This window comes from Salvelinus sp. IW2-2015, linkage group LG21 (genome assembly GCF_002910315.2).
Source record: "Salvelinus sp. IW2-2015 linkage group LG21, ASM291031v2, whole genome shotgun sequence".
Taxonomy (NCBI): Eukaryota; Metazoa; Chordata; class Actinopteri; order Salmoniformes; family Salmonidae; genus Salvelinus; species Salvelinus sp. IW2-2015.
Window position 1 is genome coordinate 5,457,621 of NC_036861.1, and position 10,860 is coordinate 5,468,480.

Below are 10,860 nucleotides of genomic sequence, written 5' to 3' on the forward strand. Positions count from 1 at the left end.
CTGAAAAGATTTGGCATGGGTCCTCAGATCCTCATATTGCGGGCATCTTGATTGGCTGCATCGGCATCCAATGGCAAGGCGCTACAGAAGGTAGTGCGTACGGCCCAGTACATCACTGGAGTCGAACTCCCTGCTATCCAGGACTTCTATACCAGGCAGTTTCAAAGGAAGGCCCTAAAAATTGTCAGACTCCAGCCACCCAAGTCATAGACTGTTCTCTCTGCTACGACACGTCAAATGGTACAGGAGTGCTAAATCTGGGACCAAAAGGCTCCTGAAGAGCTTCTACCCCCAAGCCATAAGACTGATAAATAGTTCACCAAATAGCTACCCGGACTATCTGCATTGACCCTTTTTGCACTAACTCTTTTTGACTCTATGCACACACAATGGACTCTAACCACAAACTCACACATACAGTACTGACACTGACACTCCAACACACATGTACACACAGGCACACATTCGCCACACACTTCCACACTCATCACATACGCTGCTGCTACTGTCTTATCTATCCTGTTGCCTAGTCACTTTACCCTTACCTATATGTACATACAGTATCTACCTCAATTTCCTAGTACCCCTGCACATCCACTTGGTACTGGTACCCCATGTATATACATTTACATTACATTTAAGTCATTTAGCAGACGCTCTTATCCAGAGCGACTTACAAATTGGTGCATTCACCCAAGCTATCAGTGTTCATTATCTATTTATTCCTCCTTGAACTTTTTTTGCCTTCCTATTATTCTTCAATTCATTGTTGGGAAGGGCCCGTAAGTAAGCATTTCACTTTTAGTCTACACCTGTTTACGAAGCATGTGACAATTAAAATTTGACTTGATTTAAATATTGAATTTGAATATTAAAAATGAATGCAATATTCATTCAATTCAGTTTCAAATCTGGAAATTCAAGATCAATTCATGAATTCAATGATTTAAATTTGTGCATTACAAATTCAAAAGTATTTTCATTCAAATTCAATATCCTTAAACAAATTCAAAATTATGGAATTCAAATACAATTTCTGTCGGCACTGAAATCGGTCCATACAAAGCTAACAGTATCTAAGCTAGCGTGAAAAGCAACAAATGTTACACAATCAATATGCATGTAGCCGTTCAGAAGGTGCCATGGGGTATTCAATGTGGACACGGAAGGCAAGACCTGCAAATGTGTCCAAATGCTTGATTCTCACCTAAAAGCTCCAGGCGATCCTTTGCCATGATCAGATTGGTGATCATCTTGGCCTGTAGACGTTTATCACGTTCATATTTCTCGCCTGGAAGAGAAGAGAGATTAAAAACAAATCTATTAGTAAAATAGCAGTTTTCATCCTTGTTTTCCACTACTGATTTTTAGTTTGTTGCTATAGCAGAGGTCTCCAACTCCGCTCCTATAATTACTGGGTATGCAGGTTTTTGTTCCAGCCCAGCAGGCACACACTAGGTGCTTACAATAATCAGCTGAGCATGGTCTTCAAACCAGGACCGCGACTAGCTGAACCATGTGTGTTAATGCTAGGTTGAAACAAAACCCTGCATATCACTAGCTCTCCGGGAACAGAGTTGTTCAGGAAATCTGCACTATAGGTCCTAGGGAATACAAAATACAGCAAAAGAATGCACAGTCAACTCACCGTTTTCAGCTACCTCGATCGCGATGCCCCTCTCGAGCTCTGCGATTCCACGTTTGTACCACTGGACTGCCTGTTCCTTGTGCACTAGTAACACACAAACCACAAGTCGGGACAGTCAGACTGGCACAGAAAAAAGCTATTTGAGGTTAGCGTACATACAAAGAAAATTGCTCACAGTCAAATAAGATCCAACAAAAGTCAATGTAAAAGGGCAAGATATTTAGTACTTTTGCAGTAGGCTAAGCATCCTTCAGTGTACAATACACATTTGCCATGCATTAGGCTACATATTGTACATGCTTTATGTGTTGCCTAAAGGTATAGCATCTCAAGAGGCATTGGAATAGTAAAAAAATAAAATGTGCATGACAGACAGTCAATCATGAACTCGAACAAGGGTAGAGAGACTCATGGATCAATCAGTGCATAAACCATAATGAAGTGAACTATAATGAATCATTTCACATGACTGACCCGGTCTCTTAAACCCCTCTGGCCTGGAGCAGTGTTAAGTCATGGGACTGATTTTCATAGCTGTGGGAACATACAGCATATCCACTCCTTATGAGTGATTCTGAGTATTATTGAGACAGGGGCTCCCTAATCCCCAAGGCAGGCAGACAGACCCTAACATTCTACTGGGTTCAGCCGGGTTGCGTTCATTAGGCACTAAACTGAATAACTGCCTGAAACGGGGTGGAATTGTCCGAAGAATTGCTGACTTTAGTTTTTCCATTTCAAAATGTTTTTTGGTTTGAAATTACGTTGCATGCCCTGATCTATGTATTGCTTCTATTAGGATCTTAGCAATATGAGAAATGTCATTGTATCCCGTCTAGCCATTTAAGGACAATGATAGCTGCCACACCGGCCCTCCCCATTTCAATATATAAATAAGGTGGATTTTACTTTCACTTCAAACCACCACTCATCTCTACCGGTTTAGGTTACTTAGGGGCATGATATAGGCCAGAGCCTTTAATTGCAAATAAATAGAGGGATGTGATATAGGCTTAGCCTTCATTGAAAAGGTCAAGATAAGATAAGAAACAATTCCAGATCTAATTCCACATATAAGCTAATGTCCAACCATGATAAAAACAAAGTAGGACATTTAGATAGAGCAAAACAGGGACTGGGAATGCCCCATCTTTCAGTGAGAATAACCTAGATTTCGATAACCCAGTCGTTTTTTCAAAAGATGTGGGCCAACAGTGGGGGATACTGGGGGATTCCTGTTCAAAGTGATGGCATTCTCCACACTCCCAGAGGGAGAGCAAAGTGTACAAAAGAGTCCAAGGCCCTCAACCAGGCCCTTTGATCCGTGATGCCAAAACCATTTTCTCTCCCCATCCCATCACAATGGTGCTACACAGGGAAACGGGACGTCTAATATGGGAGGGGCCTGGTTGAAAAGGAGCACGAGGCTTTCTACACTACAGTACAGGCCTACTCCAAAAAACAGTGGTAGAAATATACTCTGCATAATGGCCCCGGGGGACATGGCTGCGGTTTTACGATCTCCTAACCTATGGTGTGTGTGTTTTGACACTTATTTTGTACATAATGTTTCTGCCACTGTGTGTTATTACTCACCCCGTACCGGAGGAATACTTTTTCTTCAATGAGTCAGACGGGAAGGATTTACTTCAGAAGCCCGACAAGACCCTCATCCCCGCCATTCGCAGGAGAAAGAGACAGAGCTATAGGGGACGAAGATCTGGCTGCCTTTTAAGGATCTGACGCCAAGCGGGTAATCTCCCTTTACCATCGGTCCTATTAGCCAGCATACAATCAATGGTAAATAAAATAGACGAACTACGATCACGTACAGTTGAAGTTGGAAGTTAACATACACTTAGGTTGGAGTCATTAAAACTCGTTTTCCAACCACTCCACAAATTTCTTGTAAGTTGGTTAGGACAACTACTTTGTGCAAGACACAATTCATTTTTCCAACAATTGTTTACATACAGATTCTTTCACTTATAATTCACTGTATCACAATTCCAGTGGGTCAGATGTTTACATACACTAAGTTGACTGCCTTTTATCAGATTTGAACATTCCAGAAAATTATGTCATGGCTTTAGAAGATTCTGATAGGCTAATTGACATCATTTGAGTCAATTGGAGGTGTACCTGTGGATGTATTTCAAGGCCTACCTTCAAACTCAGTGCCTCTTTGCTTGACATTGTGGGAAAATCAAAAGAAATCAGCCAAAACCTCAGAAGACAAATTGTAGACCTCCACAAGTCTGGTTCATCCTTGGGAGCAATTTCCAAATGCCTGAAGGTACCACGTTCATCGGTATAAACAATTGTAGGCAAGTATAAACACCATGGGACCACGCAGCCGTCATACCGCTCAGGAAGGAGACACGTTCTGACTCCTAGAGATGAACGTACTTTGTTGGGAAAAGTGCAAATCAATCCCAGAACAACAGCAAAGGACCTTGTGAAGATGCTGGAGGACACAGGTACAAAAGTATCTATGTCCACAGAAAACAAGTCCTATATCGACATAACCTGAAAGGTCGCTCAGCAAGGAAGAAGCCACTGCTCCAAAACCGCCATAAAAAAGTCAGACTACGGTTTGCAGCTGCACATGGGGACAAAGATTGTACTTTTTGGAGAAATGTCCTCTGGTCTGCTGAAACAAAAATAGAACTGTTTGGCCATATTGACCATTGTTATGTTTGGAGGAAAACGGGGGAGGCTTGCAAGCCCAAGAACAACATCCCAATCGTGAAGCACGGGAGCGGCAGAATCATGGTGTGGGGGTGCTTTGCTGCAGGAGGGACTGATTCACTTCACAAAATAGATGGCATCATGAGGAAAGAAAATTATGTGGATATATTGAAGCAACATCTCAAGACATTAGTCAGGAAGTTAAAGCTTGGTCGCAAATGGGTCTTCCAAATGGACAATGACCCCAAGCATACTTCCAAAGTTGTGTCAAAATGGCTTAAGGACAACAAAGTTAAGGTATTGGAGTGGCCATCACAAAGCCCTGGCCTCAATCCTATAGAAAATTTGTGGGCAGAACTGAAAAAGTGTGTGCGAGCAACCAGCTCTGTCAGGAGGAATGGGCCGAAATTCACCCAACTTATTGTGGGAAGCTTGTGGAAGGCTTCCCAAAACTTTTGACCCAAGTTAAACTATTTAAAGGCAATGCTTCCAAATATAATTGAGTAACCGACCTAAGACAGGGGATTTTTACAAGGATAAAATGTCAGGAATTGTGAAAAACTGAGTTTAAATGTATTTGGCTAAGGTGTATGTAAACTTCAGACTTCAACTGTATGTGGGAATACTATTCATTGACTACAGCTCAGCGTTCAACACCATAGTGCCCTCAAAGCTCATKACTAAGCTAATGACCCTGGGACTAAACACCTCCCTCTGCAACTGGATCCTGAACTTCCTGACGGGCCGCCCCCAGGTGATAAGGGTAGGTAACAACACATCCGCCACGCTGATCCTCAACACAGGGGCCCCTTGAGGGTGCGTGCTCAGTCCCCTCCTGTACTCCCTGTTCACTCATGACTGCATGGCCAGGCACGACTCCAACACCATCATCAAGTTTGCCGATGACACAACAGTGGTAGGCCTGATCACCGACAACGATGAGACAACCTATAGGGACAGGGCTATAGACAGCCTCATGGTCCAAACACACCAAGACAATCGTGAAGAGGGCACGACAAAACCTATTCCCCCTCAGGAGACTGAAAAGATTTGGCATGGGTCCTCAGATCCTCAAAAGGTTCTACAGCTGCACCATCGAGAGCATCCTGTCTGGTTGCATCACTGCCTGGTATGGCAACTGCTTGGCATCCGACCGCAAGGCACTACAGAGGGTAGTGCGTACGGCCCAGTACATCACTGGGGCCAAGCTTCCTGCCATCGAGGACCTCTATACCAGGCGGTGTCGGAGGAAGGCCCTAAAAATTGTCAGACTCCAGCCACCTTAGTCATAGACTGTTCTCTCTGTTACCGCATGGCAAGCGGTACCGGAGCGCCAAGTCTAAGTCCAAAAGGCTTCTACCCCCCCAAGCCATAAGACTCCTGAACAGCTTATCAAAGGGCTACCCAGAACGCTCTTTTCCCTGCTGCTACTCTCTGGTTGTTATCTATGGATAGTCACTTTAACTCTACCTACATGTACATATTACCTCAATTACTTCGACTAACCGGTGCCTCCGCACATTGACTCTGTACCGGTACCCCTTGTATATAGCCTCGCTGTTGTTATTTTACTGCTGCTTTTTAAATTATTCTTTACTTATCACTTTTTCTTAACTTCTTAAAGTATTTTTGGTTAAGGGCTTGTAAGTAAGCATTTCACTGTAAGGTCTACACCGGTTGTATTCGGCGCATGTGACAAATACGATTTGATATACAATATCCAGTCAACCCCTGAATGTCTGAAATTGTTTGGGACTGGTGTGACTGTGTGCACTAGGCTAAACCTGAGCCAGTACAGTATAGTGGTAGAGTGAAGTAAGCCCCTTGGCACGTCGCTCCAGCCAGTGCAGTAGGTCAATCGAACATTGGCAGAGAAGATGAGGATGCAGATGTGTGGGTTTCCAGGGCTGGAAGATTAGGCTGGAGTCCAGTGTCTCAGCTTTACTCCAACTACTATGCTAAAGCAAATGATCAGATGTCTTAAATTTCTGCCTTCAGCAAAGTAAGGGTTTGGCTTATCTATAACCTGACTCTCAAGACACCACTGTGCAAAATAGCTTGGGGACGAGGTTAGCTTATGACAGACCTAGGAGTCTGTGAGAAACATAATCAATACATTTTGTGTGTTTGCATTGAAAACACGGGTCTAACTAACCAAACTCACCAACATGATGAAAGTATAGCCTTTCAAAACATAGCACTGACTGTAGACTGTTTTCCTATGTGCTCCGGCCCCTGTGTATTGAGGGGAGGAGTTTCTTAAACGCAAGCAAGCGGAACGAAATGGGGAGGGACCTACCTGAATTTGTCCAATAGAAACTTTTGTTTTAGTTGCAAAACCTTCCCTTTTCCAACTGTTTGGACTAATGATTACACCCCAGTTACAGTACATTGGAACATTGTAAATAGTCAGGGAGGAACTCGATTAATTCAGTTCGCTCATGCATGATGACACGGCCAACTCGGAGAGGAGAGAAAATCTGAGGCATTTTCCTCCCTGCTGACGATACCAATTAATGTCGGCTCACATCATCCAAGCACATGTCTATTGATCCCCTGGGATCACGCAGATTGGAGAAAGGCACATGCAGATAGGCAGTAGCTCTGCTGTTGTACTGTATAGGCTTGTGTGTGTGTGTGTGTGTGGACAGTATATTGGGAATATAAACTGTCCTGGTTTCAAAAACACGGTGCCACAAAGGAGGACCAAGTATATATATATATATATATATATATATATATATATATATATATATATGTGCTGTTTTTTTGCATATCCATACAGTATTGCCCATCTTTGTTACTTTCATTTTGTTAACAAACTGTAAAACATTCATTGGCACCTTAATTTATGCAGGCTAGTTATACTAGTTGGTGTCCCCCACACTCAGCCACTAACATATTGCCCCTGGGCACCATATGGCTGACTGCATTCAGCCAGTCTGAGACCTAGGTTGAGTAGGCAGCCACATTCTCCTAGCCATATTGAACAGTCTGCATAACACTGTCAACTGGCTCAACATTAAGCCATTGTAGTAATAGTGTGGTGGTATAATGGACAGACATGTATCTGGGGTCCAATAAACTAATATCTCTATGTGATTTCATACTGAATGTCATTGACAGAACAACTGTTCTCCCTTTGTCTGCATGATGCCATTATAAAAACGGTGGTGGTTTCTATGGAAAGCGCCATAAATACACAAAATATAATGGGATCAACATCACACCTTTGAACAACTTGAACTTGTAAGAAAACAGACCTCTCTTTCTTTCTTTACTTCCCGGTTTGTATATAGAACATAATACATTTTGTACACGCTCCATTGCTTTGCTGTTTGGGTTAAGAGCCATCGTTTGAATCAATAGGCCTAGTTAAATCGAACCAGTTTTGTTTCAATCTGTATTGACAGTAGTAACGTTATCTGTTTGCATTATCCACACATCGGTGTATGACAGTTGATAACTTGACAACTGCTGTTTAAGCCCAGTTAGCCAACAGTCGGCGGTGCTGCTGCAAATAGCAGTCACACTACACTGAAAAAAATACCTTTGTCATCCTCGTCAATTCTCAGAGCCACTGAGATGTACTCGAATGCTTGTTTGTGGCTGTTTCGGATCTGCTCGCCGCTGTCCTGCTTGCACACCTTGTTCGCGTGTTCGTCTGCTGCCCGTTGTTTGGGTCTCGCAACCATAGCGCGAGACATCCGCTCGCACAGCCAGGCGAAGAGTACGCCAAAATTCAAGACTAGGACACGGAGCACTGCAAACAACGCCAGCAGTGGGTAGAAGAAGTAGTACACATTTCGTTTATGTAGTGACACCTGGTCGCAGATGTCCCATCCGTCGGGCGGGGACCCTGCAGGGCCTCGCTTCTTTCTGCTGCCTCTTCCTCCCGGAGAACTCATTCACCCGACGACTTGCTATCGTATCCATTACATAACGATTTTGCCTTTTGCTTGGGTTGCCTCAACTTTTGCAGCGTCTACAGTTGCCACATATTCTCCGACATGGTGGTCCAAATGTTGATCAAATTGGACGGGGCGGTTACCAAACGAACAAAAGGGTAAGAGAGGAGGGGCACGCGCCCTCTTGTCCTATCATAGAAAGTACGTAACTGCAAACAAGAGTTTACGTAGAGACCACCCACATTGCGTAAATACTAACAACAAACATGGCGGACGGTAAGTGAAATGTTTATCGGCGAGTTATATTGTAATTGTAGTCAATTTTAGGGATACATTTAGCTTGAAATATTTCTTATACCCCAACAATTGGTTTAATCCAATCTGATCTCTCGGTAAGTCCTTGGTTCACGGTGGAAGGTCGTTGCTAACATGATAACGTTAGCTAGCCAACAAGCTAAAGTAACGTTACTTTACCCGCCTCTAGAATTTATTTAACGTTACTGTAGCTATCCCGCCTGTAGAGTACCTTCTTTGGCTTTTAAGAATGGATGGTAATGCTATGTTACTAGTCATCTACCTGGACTTAGTCTGGATTAAGTGTGTGTATCTTACGTTATAGATAAACGATGACAGAACCACCGTCCTTGCGGTTGTTGACATTTTGATATTGTTTCTGATCTGTCTCCGAATGATTCTGAAGACATTTACGTTAACCGACTGACTGTCCTCTTCGGGTGCGTTCGTAAATTCACTCTGGAGTGCCAGTATGCGCTCTCGGTGTTCGTAAATTCAGAGCGTTTCGCAGGGCGTTTAGAGCGCACACTGGACGCTCTGGCCGAGGAGTTTTTTATTTTTTAAATTTCCCCTTTATTTAATCAGGCAGGCCAGTTGAGAACAAGTTCTCATTTACAACTGAGACCTGGCCAAGATAAAGCAAAGCAGTACGACAAAAACAACACAGTTACACATGGGATAAACAAACGTACAGTCACTTACAAAATAYAAAAATCTATGTACAGTGTGTGCAAATGTAGTAAGATTGGGGAGGTAAGGCAATAAATAGGCCATAGAGGTGAAATAATTACAATTTAGCAATAACACTGGAGTGATAGATGTGCAGATGATGTGCAAGTAGAGATAGTGGGGTACAAAATAGAAACCAAAAAAAATAACAATATGGGGATGAGGTAGTTGGGTGTGCTATTTACAGAAGGGCTGTGTAGGAGTAAGGTTGATCCGACCTCACAACGGCAGTCAATCACCCAAGCTAACTGGCTAAAGGTAGCTAGCTACTTCCAGACATAAATGAGAGAATACCTCACTCTGGCCATTTGACTTAGGCTGTTTTCATGTTATCCAGAGCGTTGGGGACTGCAACTGTGCTGCTGGCAACAATTTAATTAAGCTTTTTTGCCTATTTTTGCTGACACTGGCCATATTCAACAGGTGTTGAGCGTTCGTAAATTCATCAGTTATTCTGCGGTCTGAAATCGGAGTAGATAGCCAGAGTGAATTGCCTAGAATGTAGTAATGTTAGCTGACAATGTATGTTTCTCTCAGATCACACAGACGCAGACCAATCTATGGAGGGGAACACTCCAGTAAGTCTAATACAGATGTAGTTAGGGATTTGAAGTGGTTCTCTTCATTTAAATGTRGTGTTTTATAGTTAGACTAATTTCTGCTCCTTTTCAGATTGCTGAAAACCCCCATTCTGAATATGGACTGACAGAAAATATCCAGGTATGACCATCAATATGATTATTGTGCCTTTCAGAAAATTATGTCCATGAAAACGGGTCCATTTCAAAGACTCAAACTATCACACTGCATTGTGGTAACCTTGATTGTCTACTGAACAAGCAATGTATGCACAGCTCTCTAGCATAGCAGGCACTAATGTGTGAAGCCTATGCTTTTTGGTACAAATTGGTTAGGCTACATTGCATGAGATTGCAATTCTGAGTACACTTTTAAGACGCTTACATACATGGATAGTGGCGTGAGTAGCAGTAACTTGTGACATTTCTGTATCMCTGCTTCCTCTTTCACCACCTCATTGTGTAGAGAATAGTGGAAAACGAGAAAGCCAACACAGAGAAGGTCTCCAAACAGAAGGTGGATCTGCAGTCGCTCCCCACCAGGGCATATTTGGATCAGACAGTGGTGCCAATTCTTCTTCAAGGCTTATCTGTGCTGGCCAAGGAAAGGTATGTGCAGGGGCTCAGATTTTTTTCCATTCACATTTCTGTGTGACATGCTTGGAAATGCATTTGTAAAAAAAAAAATGCATTGAACAGGCAGTACAATGAAAAGGGAAGAGCATTTGAGTAACAAGTAATTGTCAAGCTAATAGACTTTAAAGATGTGCCTTTCTCCATTTTGTCTTCTCTTTCAGACCTACAAATCCTATTGAATTCTTAGCAGCCTTCCTTCTCAAGAACAAATCACAGTTTGAAAATCGAAATTAAGCCCCAGACGGATGGAAATGTGCACTTTGAGGCCATATGTTTAAAATGAAGAAAATTGTTGTTTCTGTCAATGGTTATGTTTGCTAATGATAATGTATGTAGTTTTTTAAACCAGAATAAAGATTGTGCTGCAGGGAAATAT

General features: G+C 42.7%; 2 protein-coding genes across 4 annotated transcripts in view; one reads left to right on the forward strand and one right to left on the reverse strand.

Annotated features, from left to right (window-relative positions):
- The window catches only part of spast (spastin), a 34,413-nt gene extending 26,166 nt beyond the window's left edge, over positions 1-8,247 (reverse strand). For both annotated transcript variants that reach the window (XM_024013924.2, XM_024013923.2), the window contains exons 1-3: positions 7,890-8,247; positions 1,649-1,732; positions 1,208-1,291 (exon numbers count right to left, since the gene is read on the reverse strand). In XM_024013924.2, coding sequence (XP_023869692.1) covers positions 1,208-1,291; positions 1,649-1,732; positions 7,890-8,247 — 526 coding nt within the window. The remainder of the gene's footprint in view (positions 1-1,207; positions 1,292-1,648; positions 1,733-7,889) is intronic.
- Positions 8,248-8,318: 71 nt separating this feature from the next.
- Positions 8,319-10,857, forward strand: dpy30 (dpy-30 histone methyltransferase complex regulatory subunit). 2 transcript variants are annotated; one of them, XM_024013928.2, is made up of 5 exons: positions 8,319-8,405; positions 9,808-9,848; positions 9,943-9,990; positions 10,315-10,457; positions 10,646-10,857. In XM_024013928.2, the coding sequence occupies exons 2-5, from the start codon at positions 9,831-9,833 to the stop codon at positions 10,716-10,718; spliced, it is 282 nt and encodes a 93-aa protein (XP_023869696.1). In that variant the 5' UTR covers positions 8,319-8,405; positions 9,808-9,830; the 3' UTR covers positions 10,719-10,857. The 2 variants fall into 2 exon arrangements, with proteins under 2 accessions (XP_023869696.1, XP_023869695.1); XM_024013927.2 differs by lacking the exon at positions 8,319-8,405 and adding an exon at positions 8,433-8,523.
- Positions 10,858-10,860: the final 3 nt, after the last annotated feature.